Raw genomic sequence first — 18258 nt, 5'->3', positions numbered from 1 at the left:
AGAAAGTCAAAACAGAGTTCAGAGGCCATTGAAATCATTAAACGAACTGTTCCATCCCATAGTATACTAAACATTACCATCATCCTAAATATTTCATAAATGTTACTTATCCCAAGTGTTCATTAATTTCTCATGACATTTATTCTCATAAGAAATCATATATACCCTAAACTCAGTAAAAACAGAAAAACTCCATAAAATTCACTGTGTGTGCTCCTTTAAGACTTATCACCTTTGACCTGTTGAAAACCCCCTAAAATTGAAATAACAACCCTTTATAAACATCATACTAGGTGTGTTGTTTTTTATTTGAAAAACCCAATTGAAAAACAACAACCAAAAATAGCAGGCCCCACTTAATTTGGTAGCTCACTTTTACGACCTAAATACTGCCTAACTCCACTAAACTGCTCCCCTATCCCTGGGCAACATTCCAATGAGATAAGTGAATCTCTTTCTCCTGGAAGAGAAATTATTCATTTTGTTAACCTTCAATTACCATCAGTAATCTAAAGATGGTAAGTACACACAAAACATGATACAGATATCCCCAGTCCTAACTCATCAATAATAATTTGTATCAATCTAATTCCTCATAACTAATCCATAAAACCACTCAAAATTCCTCGAGTATACAATGATTATGTTTAATTGATTACCCTTCAGATCATATCCTCTTTAAATCTCACAATGATTATTGAACCCCTAAATCTGCTCCATGTGATCTCATCTCAAATGATCCATTATCAATTATTTGATCAACACCATAGGAAAATCTGTCTCCCCTTCTATTGTTCCTGTCGCCCCTGTAAATGTCATATTTCATTCATTAGCCAATACAATCACATACTCCGTATAAGTAAGACATTATATTTTATCCCAGGCATTCCCTTAACATAATGCTATAGGAGACTTCCATCAATCCTGGAAGACACTATATAATACCACGTTTCATTAAGTTCACTACACCTTCTAATATAAACCTATAACCCCTTTCTATTAATTGAATCATCGCAACCTGTTGCATTTATGTTTTTAAAATATAAACCTATTGTTTAATAAATCCACTGTTTGCATTGAACACATCTCTCAGTCTCTCTAGGTATTGACTAATAGTCTCACTGTCTCCCTGCTTACACTCGTGGACTTTGGAGAAGTCGGCATGTCTGTGACAATATTCTCTCAGATTATCACAGTTGTGCCAATTTTTCTCCATAAGCCCCTCCTTCTGCCCACTCTAGAACCGGCGCATTCCCATCTCCGGGAACCCAGTTTCCTCTCACTGCCGCCCAGTCCTTTAACACTATCTGTCTGACTGCCCTCTCTAGTTCCCCTGTATTCAGCTTAAAGCTGGCGGTCAGCCCTTCCATATCTCTTCTGAACTGGTGTACCCCCGTCTTAGGGTGGGGTATCCGTTCCACTGCTCTCACTACATCTCTCTGCTTCGTTTACTAAATCCTGGCATTAGTAAATTCTATCCACACACCACCAAAAACAAATAACATATTTGCATACACATAACTCGAAAGCATGAATTTAATACCATTCTTGCTTAAACAATGCAATTCAACATTTCTCATCACCCAATTTCTATTACTTTTTTCACACATGAAACCCTGTATAATCTCTATCCTCTATTGCTGACTTTCCATCTAACATTACTTTTCAACATTTCTCAAATCTAATTACCTCTGTTATCAACTAAAATTATAGCCACCTCTTATGAAACCCCCAATCTGTCATTGTTTAGAATACAGCAGATATACAGTGGGTGAAAAAGTATTTAGTCAGCCACCAATTGTGCAAGTTCTCCCACTTAAAAAGATGAGAGAGGCCTGTAATTTTCATCATAGGTACACGTCAACTATGACAGACAAATTGAGAAAAAAAAATACAGAAAATCACATTGTAGGATTTTTAATGAATTTATTTGCAAATTATGGTGGAAAATAAGTATTTGGTCACCTACAAACAAGCAAGATTTCTGGCTCTCACAGACCTGTAACTTCTTCTTTAAGAGGCTCCTCTGTCCTCCACTCGTTACCTGTATTAATGGCACCTGTTTGAACTTGTTATCAGTATAAAAGACACCTGTCCACAACCTCAAACAGTCACACTCCAAACTCCACTATAGCCAAGACCAAAGAGCTGTCAAAGGACACCAGAAACAAAATTGTAGACCTGCACCAGGCTGGGAAGACTGAATCTGCAATAGGTAAGCAGCTTGGTTTGAAGAAATCAACTGTGGGAGCAATTATTAGGAAATGGAAGACATACAAGACCACTGATAATCTCCCTCGATCTGGGGCTCCACGCAAGATCTCACCCCGTGGGGTCAAAATGATCACAAGAACGGTGAGCAAAAATCCCAGAACCACACGGGGGGACCTAGTGAATGACCTGCAGAGAGCTGGGACCAAAGTAACAAAGCCTACCATCAGTAACACACTACGCCGCCAGGGACTCAAATCCTGCAGTGCAAGATGTGTCCCCCTGCTTAAGCCAGTACATGTCCAGGCCCGTCTGGTTTGCTAGAGAGCATTTGGATGATCCAGAAGAGGATTGGGAGAATGTCATATGGTCAGATGAAACCAAAATATAACTTTTTGGTAAAAACTCAACTCGTCGTGTTTGGAGGACACAGAATGCTGAGTTGCATCCAAAGAACACTATACCTACTGTGAAGCATGGGGGTGGAAACATCATGCTTTGGGGCTGTTTTTCTGCAAAGGGACCAGGACGACTGATCCGTGTAAAGGAAAGAATGAATGGGGCCATGTATCGTGAGATTTTGAGTGAAAACCTCCTTCCATCAGCAAGGGCATTGAAGATGAAACGTGGCTGGGTCTTTCAGCATGACAATGATCCCAAACACACCGCCCGGGCAACGAAGGAGTGGCTTCGTAAGAAGCATTTCAAGGTCCTGGAGTGGCCTAGCCAGTCTCCAGATCTCAACCCCATAGAAAATCTTTGGAGGGAGTTGAAAGTCCGTGTTGCCCAGCGACAGCCCCAAAACATCACTGCTCTAGAGGAGATCTGCATGGAGGAATGGGCCAAAATACCAGCAACAGTGTGTGAAAACCTTGTGAAGACTTACAGAAAACGTTTGACCTGTGTCATTGCCAACAAAGGGTATATAACAAAGTATTGAGAAACTTTTGTTATTGACCAAATACTTATTTTCCACCATAATTTGCAAATAAATTCATAAAAAATCCTACAATGTGATTTTCTGGATTTTTTTTCTCATTTTGTCTGTCATAGTTGACGTGTACCTATGATGAAAATTGCAGGCCTCTCTCATCTTTTTAAGTGGGAGAACTTGCACAATTGGTGGCTGACTAAATACTTTTTCCCCCCACTATAGGTAACTGTCCTTTCTAAGTAGGCTACAAATAACACCAAACACATGCCGTAGTTGACCAGCATATATTGAATTTATCTCCATAGTATTAATATCCAATGTAGTGATTGACGTTCCTTAATGGAAACCCTAAATTGGCTTTGTACAATATTATATTAATTATGTCTCACCCATGACGTATGTCTACGTTTGGGTGAGCAAGTTAATATATTATTATTATTCCAATTATTATTTTATGAAGTCTCTAGCCTCTCATTCAACACAAATCCCCATCATCAAATATACTCCCAGCAGAACTGAAAAAAAACTAAAACAGACTGTGATTTCCAGGACACTGCCCCTTTGTTTCTGGCCTCACTATCTCCCCGAGAGTTGGCACTCCCTTAAGGTCTCTCTTACTCTTCTTTTTCTCTCCCAATCTGCTCTTGGTAAACTGCATACTTTTTAAACCTCAATCAGTGTTGCTGTGCCGTTTTTGACCCTATAAGTATTTTTAATGGTCCTGTTTATCTCTGGTCTCATTCCACTGAGGAACGCTATATTTTTAATTGCTGATGGTAGGGCGTATCATTTCCCTTTCTCTGGTCTGGCTCGGGTATGCCACTGTTTGCGTTAAACACATCTTTAAGCCTCTCTAAGTACTGGCTGACAGTCTCACTATCCTCTTCTTTACACTCATGTACTGTAGAGATGTCTGCATGACGATGGTAATGTTCTCTGAGGCTATTACACAATTCAGTTATTCTCCCAACATACTCTCCGTGATCGGCCCAAAAGTGCCCTCTGGGCATCCCCTGAAACCCACTGCCCTCTAACATCTAAGGTTGCTGGGGCCCCTTCATCCCCTGCCAATAGATTAGGTAAGGCTATCAGTGGGTACTGGCCCCCTCCTACTCTCTCATCTCCTGACTCATACTGACTCCCTCCTGAGTTTCTTTAGATCATTACCACAATTTACATGCATTTGTTTAATCATGGACTCTAGTTTAATTACTCTCTTTTCTGTTTAATTAAGATCAGTACCACAATTTACATGCATTTGTTTAATCATGGATTCCAGTTTAATTACATCAAGTCGCCCAGTAAAGCCATTTCCCCCCCCCCAATTAGGTCCATAATACACATTTCGTTTGAGGATTTGCCTCCCATGGTTGGTACTGTTAAAAATCCCTTAGCCACCTTTTTTTATATAACAAATTATTCAAAACAGTTTCACACAACAATTGAAATCACCCCTTCCTGTGTAGGTATTCTTGACTAGTCCCCCAGAATTATCTCATACTCTACGGAGGAATTTATTCCCACAATGTAATCTTGATAATTCCTGACAGTCTCATACAACAGGAATGGGTTCTCCCTCCTCTCTATACAACCACCTGGAATTATTCATAGATGTGACTTTTGAGCAAATATTAGGTCTCACACGTATACAACCTTACATGATTATTGGTTAACACCATCGGTAACCCGGAGTTTGTAAGGCTCCAGTTTCATGAAACGGATAGAGTTACGGCAAAATCTACAGTTGTTTGTGACTTTTGACTTTACTAATATTCTATTTCTCACACATGCTATTTTAATTCCTTCTGGTGTACTTTTTGTATTTGTTTAACCCAGATTATTTGTTGACTGTTCTATAATCTCTTACAGGTTACATCCCTTAGGTGTACTTTTAATAGTTCCTTCTATTTCAACACCGGGTAGTTTCTTTTGGTAATGGCCTATTACCATGAATCGTTACGGACCCACCAACCTTAAATTGGCTACAACCTTAAATCGGCTACCGGCTACAACCTTAAATTGGCTACCTTAAAATGGCTACGCATTGATCAATTTGCTACTTTAAATTATGACGTTACCCTCAGTCAATATTTTAGCAAGTTCTCAAATCAATTTCACCAAGTAATGAATAAAGACTACTGACCTTATCCTTGCAGCCGAGATTCAATGTAGGTTTGGATTCCGTCACCGTCTCTGTCATTAATCAGGTGTCCTCTGGCCTGTCTTAACCCTTAATGTCAAAGGGCAGGACTTTCTATTTACGAATGTATCATTCGCCCGTCGACGGTTTTCAGAGTTACCTGGAATGATAGAGGCAGGTATTGGATTCCGGCTCAGGAGGACCAAGCTGTTATGTGAATTATTTAACAAACTATTTCAGTGTCTCTGTGCGTCTCCCAAAAGGTTGTAAGTCTTTTGGATTTAAGAAACGGACAGAGTCCCGGTCTGCATAGTCAGAGATTTATTCATTGAGAATTCTGCCATCACAATTTCAGAGTCCATCTTTTATACTCACACGTCATACAAAAATCCCTCCCCTCTTTAGGCGGGCTGTAGTTTTCCACTTTATAATTGCTCTCCTGACCATCAGTTCACACACACACACACACACACACACACACACACACACACACACACACACACACACACACACACACACACACACACACACACACACACACACACACACACACACACATGCACTCTTCCAAGCCTAACAGTTTCTCTCCTCCCTAAATTCCTCAGTAATCTTGGTTTCTCAGTTGTCTGTAGACAGTTCTCCTTGTCCTTTGTTGTCTGGTCTAACTCTTACTCACATTGCTAAATAGTAGCTCAATGTCATAGTCTTTACTGGTCCTACACTCACACATTCTAACACATTTCACACAGTTTCAGGGTGTAATAATTAGTCATTAATAATTATTCTATCACAAAGACATGATCAGTCTATAATTTTAATGGTAGGTTTATTTGAACAGTGAGAGACAGAATAACAACAAAATAATCCAGAAAAACGCATGTCAAAAATGTTATAAATTGATTTGCATTTTAATTAGAGAAATAAGTATTTGACCCCTCTTCAAAACATTACTTAGTACTTGGTGGCAAATTCTTGTTGGCAATCACAGAGGTCAGACGTTTCTTGTAGTTGGCCACCAGGTTTGCACACATCTCAGGAGGGATTTTGTCCCACTCCTCTTTGCAGATCTTCTCCAAGTCATTAAGGTTTCGAGCCTGACGTTTGGCAACTCGAACCTTCAGCTCCCTCCACAGATTTTCTATGGGATTAAGGTCCTGGAGTGGCCTAGCCAGTCTCCAGACCTTAATCCCATAGAAAATCTGTAATGGGCTTCTTCTTGAGCCACTCCTTTGTTGCCTTGGCCATGTGTTTTGGGTCATTGTCATGCTGGAATACCCATTCACAACCCATTTTCAATGCCCTGGCTGAGGGAAGGAGGTTCTCACCCAAGATTTGACGGTACATGGACCCGTCCATCGTCCCTTTGATGCGGTGAAGTTGTCCTGTCCCCTTAGCAGAAAAACACCCCCAAAGCATAATGTTTCCACCTCCATGTTTGACGGTGGGGATGGTGTTCTTGGGGTCATAGGCAGCATTCCTCCTCCTCCAAACACGGCGAGTTGAGTTGATGCCAAAGAGCTCGATTTTGGTCTCATCTGACCAAAACACTTTCACCCAGTTATCCTCTGAATCATTCAGATGTTCATTGGCAAACTTCAGACGGGCCTGTATATGTGCTTTCTTGAGCAGGGGGACCTTGCGGGTGCTGCAGGATTTCAGTCCTTCACGGCGTAGTGTGTTACTAATTGTTTTCTTGGTGACTATGGTCCCAGCTGCCTTGAGATCATTGACAAGATCCTCCTGTGTAGTTCTCGGCTGATTCCTCACCGTTCTCATGATCATTGCAACTCCACGAGGTGAGATCTTGCATGGAGCCCCAGGTCGAGGGAGATTGACAGTCTTTTGTGTTTCTTCCATTTGCGAATAATCGCACCAACTGTTGTCACCTTCTCACCAAGCTGCTTGGCGATGGTCTTGTAGCCCATTCCAGCCTTGTGTAGGTCTACAATCTTGTCCCTGAACCTTGGAGAGCTCTTTGGTCTTGGCCATGGTGGAGAGTTTGGATTCTGATTGATTGATTGCTTCTGTGGACAGGCGTCTTTTATACAGGTAACAAGCTGAGATTAGAGTGTGCTCCTAATCTCAACTCGTTACCTGTATAAAAGACACCTGGGAGCCAGAAATCTTTCTGATTAAGAGGGGGTCAAATACTTATTTCCCTCATTAAAAATGCAAATCAATTTATAACATTTTTGACATGGGTTTTTCTGGATTTTTTTTTTGTTATTCTGTCTCTCACTGTTCAAATAAACCTAAATCATTGAATTTACCCCAGGTGGACGCCAATCAAGTTGTAGAAACATGTCAAGGATGATCATTGGAAACAGGATGCACCTGAGCTCAATTTCGAGTCTCATAGCAAAGGGTCTGAATACTTATGTAAATAAGGTATTTCTGTTTTTTATTTGTAATAAATGTGCAACAATTTCAAAAAACCTGTTTTCACTTTGTCATTATGGGGTATTGTGTGTAGATTGATGAGGAAATTTTTTTATTTAATCAATTTTAGAATAAGGCTGTAAAGTAACAAAATGTGGATAAAGTCAAGGGGTCTGAATACCTTCTGAATGCACTGTATACAGCCAAACCCAGCTATGTTTCATTTCTCTGACCTACAATCCACAGTTCTGAGGCAATGTGTTCTGCCTGTCTGATATGCTCCGTACTACCTCTGGGATTTACAAGACATTTGTTATTTGTCCTTTTGAAGCTCGGCTTTTAGCAATAACAAAATAGAAGTCAAGCTTAGTACGAGGGTTTAATAACAAATAGAACAGCTGCCTTGTGTCCCAGCTGTTAACATTAGTGTTACTCTTACACAATTTAAGTGGTTATACAGGAGCTTGACTTAAGCCCCTTTAGCTCTGTGAGGAGCATTCATCATTCACAAATGTTCTAATAAGAAGTCATGAATAAGTATTAAATAAGTAACAAGTGGGCCTCCCGAGTGGCGCAGCGGTCTAAGTCACTGCATCGCAGTGTTGCGGTTTCACTACAGCATGAGGTTTGATCCCAGGCTGTGTCACAACTGGCCGTGACCGGGGGTCCCATAGGGCGATGCACAATTGGCCCCGCGTAGTCCGGGTTAGGGCAGGGTTTGGCCGGTGGGGGCTTTACTTGGCTCATCGCGCTCTAGCGACTCTTTGTGGTGGGCTGACTTTGGTCATCAGTTGAACGGTGTTTCCTCCGACACATTGGTGTAGCTGGCTTCCGGGTTAAGTGGGTGTTAAGAAGCGCGGTTTGGCGGGTCATGTTTCGGAGGACGCATGACTCGACCTTCGCCTCTCCCGAGCCCGTTGGGGAGTTGCATCGATGAGACATGATTGTAATTGGGGGGTAAAAAAAGGGGGTTAAAATAAAAGAAAAAGAAAATAGTAATAGGTAATAAAGTGCCCTCAACTAGAAGAACCAAACACTTAACACAATCCTGGTCATGGGAAACCACAGGATGTGCAGGCATTTATTCCAGCACAGGATTAAAACAACCCACTCATCTAATCGACTAATCATCAAGCCCTTGATTATTAAAGTCAGGTGTGTTAATACTTGGCTGAAACAAAAGCTTGCACGTCCTGTGGGTCTCCAGAACCAGGATTGAAGAACACGGTTCTGCCCTCTCTCTGCTGGGAGACGCTTGCTCTTACTCAGCCTCAGTGGGTATCACCAGCTCTTGTGTCCCACTTCTTTGGAAAGGAGTCCTTCCTTCCTGCCCACGCACTGGCAGACGATGTGCCTATCTGCTGTGCACGTGCTTCCCACGTTCAGGCTGACAAACACAGCTGACTCTGATCTCAAGGCTGCCTGCCCGGGTATTCTGAGGTGTCTGCATGTTTATCTCCCAGGAAATTATGTTGCCCTCGTCTGTCATATGAATCATTAGAATCTCATCCTTTATAGGCCAGGTTTGTGTGTGTGTGTGTGTGTGTGTGTGTGTGCATGCACGTGTTTGTGCATGTGTGCATGCAATGGGCTGTCTCTTTTGTGCTCACACAGTGTTCCCCTCAGCGGTGAACCCCAAAATAATGTGCTATTTGGCCATCCTCCATGCCAAGAGCCGAGCTGAAAGTCATTGTGTGGTGTGACAGGCGCCTTTGTAAAAATACAGCTCATTGTGCCATGTAGACCCCCCACCTCCCCCTTCCATAGACCTATTTATGCACAGTCTGTTCTCCTCTCCACGGTTCATATCGCTTCTGACATCTTCTGGCATTGATGGCCCCTCCCCGGCCGTCTCTCCCGTTGGAAGAGGATTTGGAGAGGCCTGTAGTGCTGTCTCACCTTCTTCATCTCTCTGTGCAGTGGTGCGATGGGGCAGAGAGAGTGGGAGAGTTGAGAGAGAGTTCTAGACACATCTATATCCACATCCACTTCCATAGCCTATAAGCCAAAATGAACCTGTTTAATTTTCGGGCATCCTCTGCCAACTCTGCCGGAATGACCCCCCCCCCCCCCATGTGATTACTGCAGCTGCTCTCTTCTGTTATTGACACACACACACACACACACACACACACACACACACACACACACACACACACACACACACACACATACACACACACACACACACACACAAAATAAAATTGTATTTGTCATATGAGCCGAATACAACTGGTATGGACTTTACTGTGAAATGCTTGCTTATGATCCCTTCCCAACAATGCAGAGTTTAAAAATACAACTAAAATAGTAACACAAGAGGACTAAAATAAAATATACAATAATGGAGCTATATACAGGGAGTACCAGCACCAGATGTGCAGAGGTACGAGGTATTTGAGGTAGATATTATGTACATGAAGGCAGGGTAAAGTGACTAGGCATCAGGATAGATAATTATAAGACTAAAATAAAGAACAGAGTAGCAGCAGCAAATAATGAGTGTAAAAGTGTCTGTGAGAGCGTGCGTGTGCGTGTGTAATGGGTATGTATGTGTGTTTGTGTTGTGTCGGTTTGCGTGTGTATGTACAGTATGTATGTCACGCCCTGGCTCTGGGGACACTGTTATGTTGAGCCAGGGTGTGTAGATTTCTGTGTTGTAGGTCTAGTTGTTTCTTTTCTATGTTGCCAGTGTGGTTCTCAATCAGAGGCAACGAGTGTCAGCTGTGGCTGGTTGTCTCTGATTGGGAACCACATTTAAACAGACTGTTTTCCCACAATAGTTGTGGGATCTTGTTCTAGTTGGTTTGTGTTAGACCGTTGACTGTCACGTTATCGTTTTGTTGTTTTGATCGTGTATCACCTATAATAAATATGTACGCTGCGCCTTGGTCCTCCTCTCTTACCGACGATCGTGACAGAAGATCCCACCAAGACTGGACCAAGCAGCAAGTCCAGGAGCCATCGCCTGGGAGATCTCTAGCGGATCTCCTTCGCCTCCTCGACTGGGTCAAGCCATGTGAGGAAGAGAGGGGCTTGACGTGGAAGCAGAAGGGTGAAAGGCTGGCAAAAAGTATGGAGACCTGGTCCACGGGTAGGAGTGAAGCCCATAAAATTTTTAGGGGGGGGCTAACGCCGTGGACGACGGGCCAGCAGGAGACCGCGACAGAGCGGCCCAGCGGGTTGGCAGAGGAGGCCGCCAGGTTACGGGGGCCACTGGTCGAAGAGGGGATGGAAGGTGTAGAGGCACGGCGAAGGGTACTGGGGTGTGTTACCAGTCCGGTCCGGCCCGTTCCAGATCCCTGCGTAGGGCCAGTGGTGTGTGTCCCCAGTACGGTCCGGCCTGTTCCTGCTCCCCACACCAGGCCAATGGTGCGAGTCTCCAGCCCGGTCCGGCCCGCTCCTGTTCCCCACACCAAGCCAGTGGTGCGCATCGCCAGCCCGGTCCGGCCCGCTCCTGCTCCCCACACCAAGCCAGTGGTGTGCGTCGTCAGCCCGGCACGGCCCGTGCCTGTTCCCCACACCAAGCCAGTGGTGCGCATCGCCAGCCCGGTCCGGCCCGCTCCTGCCCCCCACACCAAGCCAGTGGTGTGCGTCGTCAGCCCGGCACGGCCCGTGCCTGTTCCCCACACCAAGCCAGTGGTGTGCGTCGTCAGCCCGGCACGGCCCGTGCCTGTTCCCCACACCAAGCCAGTGGTGCGCATCGCCAGCCCGGTCCGGCCCGCTCCTGCTCCCCACACCAAGCCAGTGGTGTGCGTCGTCAGCCCGGCACGGCCCGTGCCTGTTCCCCACACCAAGCCAGTGGTGTGCGTCGTCAGCCCGGCACGGCCCGTGCCTGTTCCCCACACCAAGCCAGTGGTGTGCGTCGTCAGCCCGGCACGGCCCGTGCCTGTTCCCCACACCAAGCCAGTGGTGTGCGTCGTCAGCCCGGCACGGCCCGTGCCTGTTCCCCACACCAAGCCAGTGGTGTGCGTCGTCAGTCCGGCACGTCCCGAGCCTGTTCCACCGGTGCCTGGTCCGGCACCGGTCAGATGCTTCACGCCGGAGCTAGAGCAATCCGCTCCACCAATGTGCAGTCCAGCTCCGGCCAGCGGGGCCAGACCGGACCAGGGGTACTTTGGGGGGTTGGAGAGGGAGCCGGATCCACCGCCTAGGCGGAGTGCCCACCCGGTCCCTCCCCTGTGGTATTTGGTTGGCGCGGTCGGAGTCCGCGCCTTTAGGGGGGGGTACTGTCACGCCCTGGCTCTGGGGACACTGTTATGTTGAGCCAGGGTGTGTAGATTTCTGTGTTGTAGGTCTAGTTGTTTCTTTTCTATGTTGCCAGTGTGGTTCTCAATCAGAGGCAACGAGTGTCAGCTGTGGCTGGTTGTCTCTGATTGGGAACCACATTTAAACAGGCTGTTTTCCCACAATAGTTGTGGGATCTTGTTCTAGTTGGTTTGTGTTAGACCGTTGACTGTCACGTTATCGTTTTGTTGTTTTGATCGTGTATCACCTATAATAAATATGTTCGCATTCAACGCTGCGCCTTGGTCCTCCTCTCTTACCGACGATCGTGACAATGTAGTGTATGTGAGTGTGTGGGTTTTGTGTGGGAGTGTCAATGTACTGTGTGTGAGTGAGTGTGTATATGGTTTGTATATATAGTCTAGTGAGTGTGCGTAGGGTCAGTGTAAGATAGAGTCAGTGCAAATAGTTTGGGTACTATTAATTGACTATTTAGTAGTCTGGCTATTTAGCAGTCTTATGGCTTGGGGGTAGAAGCTGTCTCGGAGCCTGTTGGTCCGAGAGCCGATGCTCCGGTACCGTTTGCCGGATGGTAGCAGAGTGAACACCGCCTGATATAGAGGTCCTGGATGGCAGGGAGCTCGGCCCCAGTGATGTACTGGGCTGTCCCCACCACCCTCTGTAGCGCTTTGCGGTCAAGTGCGGTGCATTTACCATACCAAGTCCCATCGATGTGGATGGGGGCTTGCTCTCCCTTCTATAGTTCACAATCAGATCCTTGGTCTTACTGACGTTGAGGGAGAGGTTGTTGTCCTGGGACCACACTGATAAGTCTCTGACCTCCTCCCTATAGGCTGTCTCATCGCCGTCAGTGATCAGGCCTACCACCGTTGTGTCGTCAGCAAACTTGATGATGGTGTTGGAGTCATGCTTGGCCACGCAGTCGTGGGTGAACAGAGACTACAGGAGGGGACTAAGCACACACCCCTGAGGAGCCCCTGTGTTGAGGGTCAGCATGGCGGAGGTGTTGTTGCCTACCTTCACCACCTGGGGCTGGTCCGTCAGGAAGTCCAGGATCCAGTTTCAGAGGGAGGGGTTCAGTCCCAGGGTCCCTAGCTTGGTGTTGAGCTTGGAGGGGACTATGGTGTTGAACGCTGAGCTGTTGTCTATCAACAGCATTCTCACATAGTTATTTCCCCTCTTGTCCAGGTGGGAGAGAGCAGTGTGAAATGCAGTTGAAATTGCGTCATCTGTAGATCTTTTGGGGCGATATGCGAATTGGAGTGAGTCTAGGGTGTCTCGGATGATGGTGTTGATGTGTGTCATGACCAGCCTTTCAAAGCACTTCATAATTATAGATGTGAGTGCTACAGAGCGATAGTCATTTAGGCAGTTTACCTTGGAGCTCTTGGGAACAGGGTGGTCAGCTTGAAATATGTTGAGATTACATGTTGGGATAAGGATAGATTGAAAATGTCTGTAAAGACACTTGCCAGCTGGTCTGCACATGCTTTAAGATCGCGCCCTGGTATTCCGTCTGATTGTTAACCTGTTTAAACGTTTTGCTCACATCGGCCACGGAGAGCGAGATCACACAGTCATCTGGGAAACCATGTGCTTGATGAGTTCGATACCATTCCATTTATTCTGTTCCAGCCTCTCCAATTAAGGTGCCACCAGCCGCCTGTGCTTAATAGAAAAAACTGTCTGGGACACATCTCTACCTATACTTACTGGCACCACCTGCTTCTCTTGTAAGATAACTACACAATAGATTATCTTTTCCTCCTCATCTCTCCCTCTTAACTATCTCTCTTTGTCTACCTTGGTAAAATGAATGGTTAAAAAAAAAAAAATCTGACATTGTACACAGCGGGGCGCATAATTTCCTGCTTAGTGTGGGGGCGTGCATCAAGGCAGGGTGCAAACTGGGGAGATCCAATATTGGCAGTCTTATTGACAGATTTGAATTCTGTTGTTGATGATGTCTGTAAGCAGGAAGTTGCCCCACTGTGTATAATGATGTCATGGAGTCTATCTTTAAACTTATTCTGAAAACTGCACTGGAGGCATCTACCTGCGACTCCTATCTAGCCATGGAAAATGGTCTGAAGCTTTTCAAGCATGCCATGAAAAATTCACAGATAAACAAATGTGTTAAATAGAAATGTGTGAGAGCAGCATCTGCATTTGATTCACACATGTACAGTACGTCTGCGTCCCAAATGACACTAAATTCTCTTTATAGTTCCTTACTTGTGATCAGGGCCCATATGACTCTGGTCAAAAGTAGTGCACTATATTAGGAATAGTGTGCCATTTGTGATGCGCTCTATGTACACAAACGTTCCCTTATACACACTTGATGCTTTTCAAGACCATTTATAAAAATGCATGGGTATGCAAATGTATTAAATAGAAACAAACGGCATAAGAGCAGCGTTTACATTTCACTCCCCACATGCTACATTTAGAAGATCAGCATGTGGTGCTTCTGCCTGTGTGTCTCTGTGATGTAAAGTTGGCAGTGGATCATTAAGAGATGAGGGAACAGATGTTACATGTAAGTGGGACAAGACAAGCAAGACTGAATGTTTGAAGTCTACTATGAATAGACTGGGGGAAGCATTTTGTGCATCAAGAGTTCTGAAAGAGAAATTATTCTGACATGCTGTGCAAAACCCCACCCCTAAAATTTTTTGACATTAAACCTAACCTTAAATTCAGAAGTTCAACATCGGCTTGTGTTTGTGTTGAACCCCACCAATGAACCCCCTTCTCCAGACAATTTGTTTAGATGAACCTTTGTGCAACTACTCTTTCCCCTCCCAAACTTTCTCATTTGTTTTCCATTGCAGGGGCGGGGTAACCGCTGTAGCCAACTGGCGGAGACCAGTCCAGATCACGTCTAGCCTGCGCTACCATCACTGTGGATCATCATCATGGAGAGCCAGCGGTAGCTGTTTGACCCTTGGCGTCACGATGACCGGGCCCTGATTGGCCCTGAGACAAAGCAGGGACAGTGTTGAAGACTCACTCCAGAGAAAATAGAAAGAGAGCGAGAGATTTGAAATCTATAGCACAGTCAATCTCTCCAATACAGTGCTGTATCACTGGAACACATTTTATTTTTATTTTTGTTTAAGTAAATTGAGGGCCAAATGTTCATTACCCCCAAAAATGAAAGTACAAACTCCTATCTGGACTGATAGTATCATAATGCATGGATTACATCATCTGTCCTGCATAAGTATCACAACATAGAGAGCTCTGAGCCCTCACATTTGAAATCATCCTAGTTGGCGCCAGTCAATCCACCCACAGATATCAGAATACATTCACGCCATATACTCTTTTACTCAGAGACTATTTCACCTTGTACAGGTGGACTAAGGAGCAAGTCTGATCACTATAAACAGTCAAACAGAGAGCCACTCTAGTGTTGCGTGACTCGGGTCCTGTTTGGTTTGTGTCATGGAGTCCAAGGACAGCCTGGGGCTGTCGACTGCAGCTGTGGTGGCCATCACCTGCAATGCCCTGGTGGGCATCCTCCTCCTCGTCCTCTTCCTCATTCTCTACAAGGCCTGCAAGGTGCCCTCCAGCCAGGAGAGGGTGCCGGTGCTTGCGGTTCCTGCTGGGCAGACGCAACAGAGCAGCGAACACAAGTACTTGCTGACCTCATGACTGGCAGCCAGAGAGTGAGCACCACAGTGTATATATAGGGCTCAGGGAGGTACTGTGTAGTAGAGGAGTAGACTAATCCCAGATGTGTTTATAAGGGCCGGGACGATACCAGTATTGCGGCAAGGAAACAGAGCACAAAGTGGATTTCACTTCTGTAGGAAAACAGCCCTTATTATCCAAGCTATAGCACACAGTATTTTGCATACAGCAGGTATTTAAAGGACCAAAGAGTTTGGTCTGCTTTGTGTTTTCATTTTTGCCATGAAAAACATATTGTGATAATGGTATCATCCCAGCCCTACTGTTTATGCTGCCTTGCCAACTGCTATGGTCAGGCTAGTAGGAAGGGCCGGAAGACAAGGATCCCTCTTTGAAGACAAAGACCCCTCATAACAAGGATCAAAGTATCACTGTTCCTCTGACGACCAGCAGCTGAATGAATGGAACAACCTGTAACAGTTTAATATGGGACAAGTTGCTGTTACAAACTCTACTTTTGTGATGCGTGATTTGAAGGAGTCAGGCGCAGGAGGGTAAATCACAGTATACAGAGTTTATTCCGTAATCCAGCGTAACCAGTCCAGTGCGCAAAACAGGCGCACTGGAACAAACATGCACACGGGGAAAATACCCCGGCAATACAAAATACTGAGCTCAACCGAGCTACTAATACTCACAATGAACAATCACCCACAAGGACAAGGGGGGCAGAGGGAACACTTAAACACGTACTAATGAGGGGAATATGAACCAGGTGTGTGTAATTGACAAGACAAGACAAATGGAATGATGAGATATGAAGCGGCAGTGGCTAGAAGGCCGGTGACGACAAACGCCGAAGCCTGCCCGAACAAGGAGGGGAGGCAGCTTCGGAGGAAGTCGTCACAACTTTTATATTGTGTCCTATGATCTTCCTAGTCACCCGATGGAACGGACATGCATGAAGGAATGCAGGCATGAATGTGTTGCACACACACACAACCCCGTGAGGTGAAAGACACATGGTCTACCAATAGGTTTGGTTCATTCATGGAGTCAGAGAGGCTAGAACGTTGAGTGTCTGAGGACTGGACTGATCCGTTTTCCGAGGCTTCTAAATGTAGCTTCTCATTTCAGACACATTTTCTCGGGAAGAAAAACAAGCCTGTGTATATTGGCGCTAACCGAGGCAGTCTGTGTGGAGTGTGTGTCATGGTCACTCATACATAGCGGAGGCTTTTATCCGAAGCATAGTGAGTGTTATGTATGGAGCTGAGAGGCTTCGCTCGCTTTGTTCTCTTAAATGTGGTCCTCAGTACTAGCCTCCTTTGGCACAGTGTCAAAGACAGCCCACACATTGTAGTTGGAGAGCACTCCTACAACTCCCAGCCTAACCAAGACATTATACATATTTTGATGGATAAGAAAAGACACTATTAGAAAATCCACGAAAATGAACTTGAATAATGTGAAGTAAATGAATCACAGTAAGGGGGCGAGGGACCTGTACACATGCTCTGACATCAAAGGGCTTAAGGGCCAGGCTACTGGTTGAAGTAGCAGAGTTGTGGGTGCTTGCTTTTGATTTGAGTTGAGCCATAGTCAGTCAGTATAGTGGTGGCCACTTCAGTGAAGGGCAAGATGGTTAAGAGAGAGCGATGGGCAACTTTAGAAAACATAGGCGGAATAATGAGTGGAGTGGCTCACATTCAAGTTCTTCCCATAAGTTTAATTCAATATTGAAGCGTTCAAACAAAGCATCATAACTGTAATAAATGTTTGGTTTGTTTATTGCCGAGACCTAAGAGCAGACAATGGTTATTATGTGACTTGTTCTGGCGAGGACAATAGCATCTCTTTCTCTTCACAACAGAGAGAACAAGACAGACAGCTAACGCTCTCATAGTCCATGTGGGGTGAAACGACATCAGGAGGGCTAGCTCAGAACTGTAAATTGATTTTAAAGAACTGATTTTAGCATTAAAAGACTCCAAAAAATGGCCAATCATTTCAGCCGCGGGTGTGAAAAATTCAGCAGGCTACTGGCATTACACATCTGGCTAAAAGATTACTGTAGCTCTGCTGGAATCACTTTTATAGATAACTTTGACACCTTCTGGAAACAGAAGATACTCTACAGGAATGATGGAGTCCATCCAAATCATCTTGGCTCCTGGACTCTGTCCACGCATTTCAAGGCTGCGTTGAAATAATGACTTATCAATGACCCAAGACCAGCTCAGTGAATCCGTATCATTGTGACAATGAGTCGTCATAATGCTGCATCAAATGTACATTATCCTAGGGGCGTTGGCAGACACAATGTAAGTAACTTAATTTATGTCCCCCTAATTGCCCTGAATACCTCTGTTGATCATACAGTTATTATATGCGGTAATCATGAGCCTATGAACCAGAGTTACACTGTTAGCACTGAGGCGGTGTGCCCTAGTAGGAAGACCATTGTGTGCAGCTCACCCTGCACTATCAGCTCCAATATAAATAACATGAGCAAGTCTACTTCTGATAAGCTTCCCAGTAAAGCATTAAAAACAATCAAGCAACCCAGAAAAATTCTAAAAATATTAGCAGATGCAGCCTGAGAAACTAGGTCCATGAAGTCAATAACTTGCTTGTAACAGATGATATTCATATTCTGACTATCTCTGAAACTCACTTAGATAATACCTTTGATGATACAGTG

The 18258-nt window shown here is 44.9% G+C and overlaps 1 protein-coding gene across 1 annotated transcript in view; it reads left to right on the top strand.

Annotated features, from left to right (window-relative positions):
- LOC311134039 (transmembrane protein 233-like) overlaps positions 1-15575 on the top strand; it is a gene marked incomplete at both ends in the record, with an annotated part of 41964 nt that extends 26389 nt beyond the window's left edge. The window contains one exon of the mRNA XM_084167645.1: positions 15372-15575. Coding sequence (XP_084023771.1) covers positions 15372-15575 — 204 coding nt within the window. The remainder of the gene's footprint in view (positions 1-15371) is intronic.
- Between the last annotated feature and the right edge of the window lie 2683 nt (positions 15576-18258).

Source organism: Coregonus lavaretus, assembly GCF_964263955.1.
Source record: "Coregonus lavaretus genome assembly, chromosome: 8".
NCBI classification, from domain to species: Eukaryota; Metazoa; Chordata; class Actinopteri; order Salmoniformes; family Salmonidae; genus Coregonus; species Coregonus lavaretus.
The sequence above is the reverse complement of the archived record's forward strand: the minus strand, read 5'-3'. Positions and strand labels throughout refer to the sequence as shown.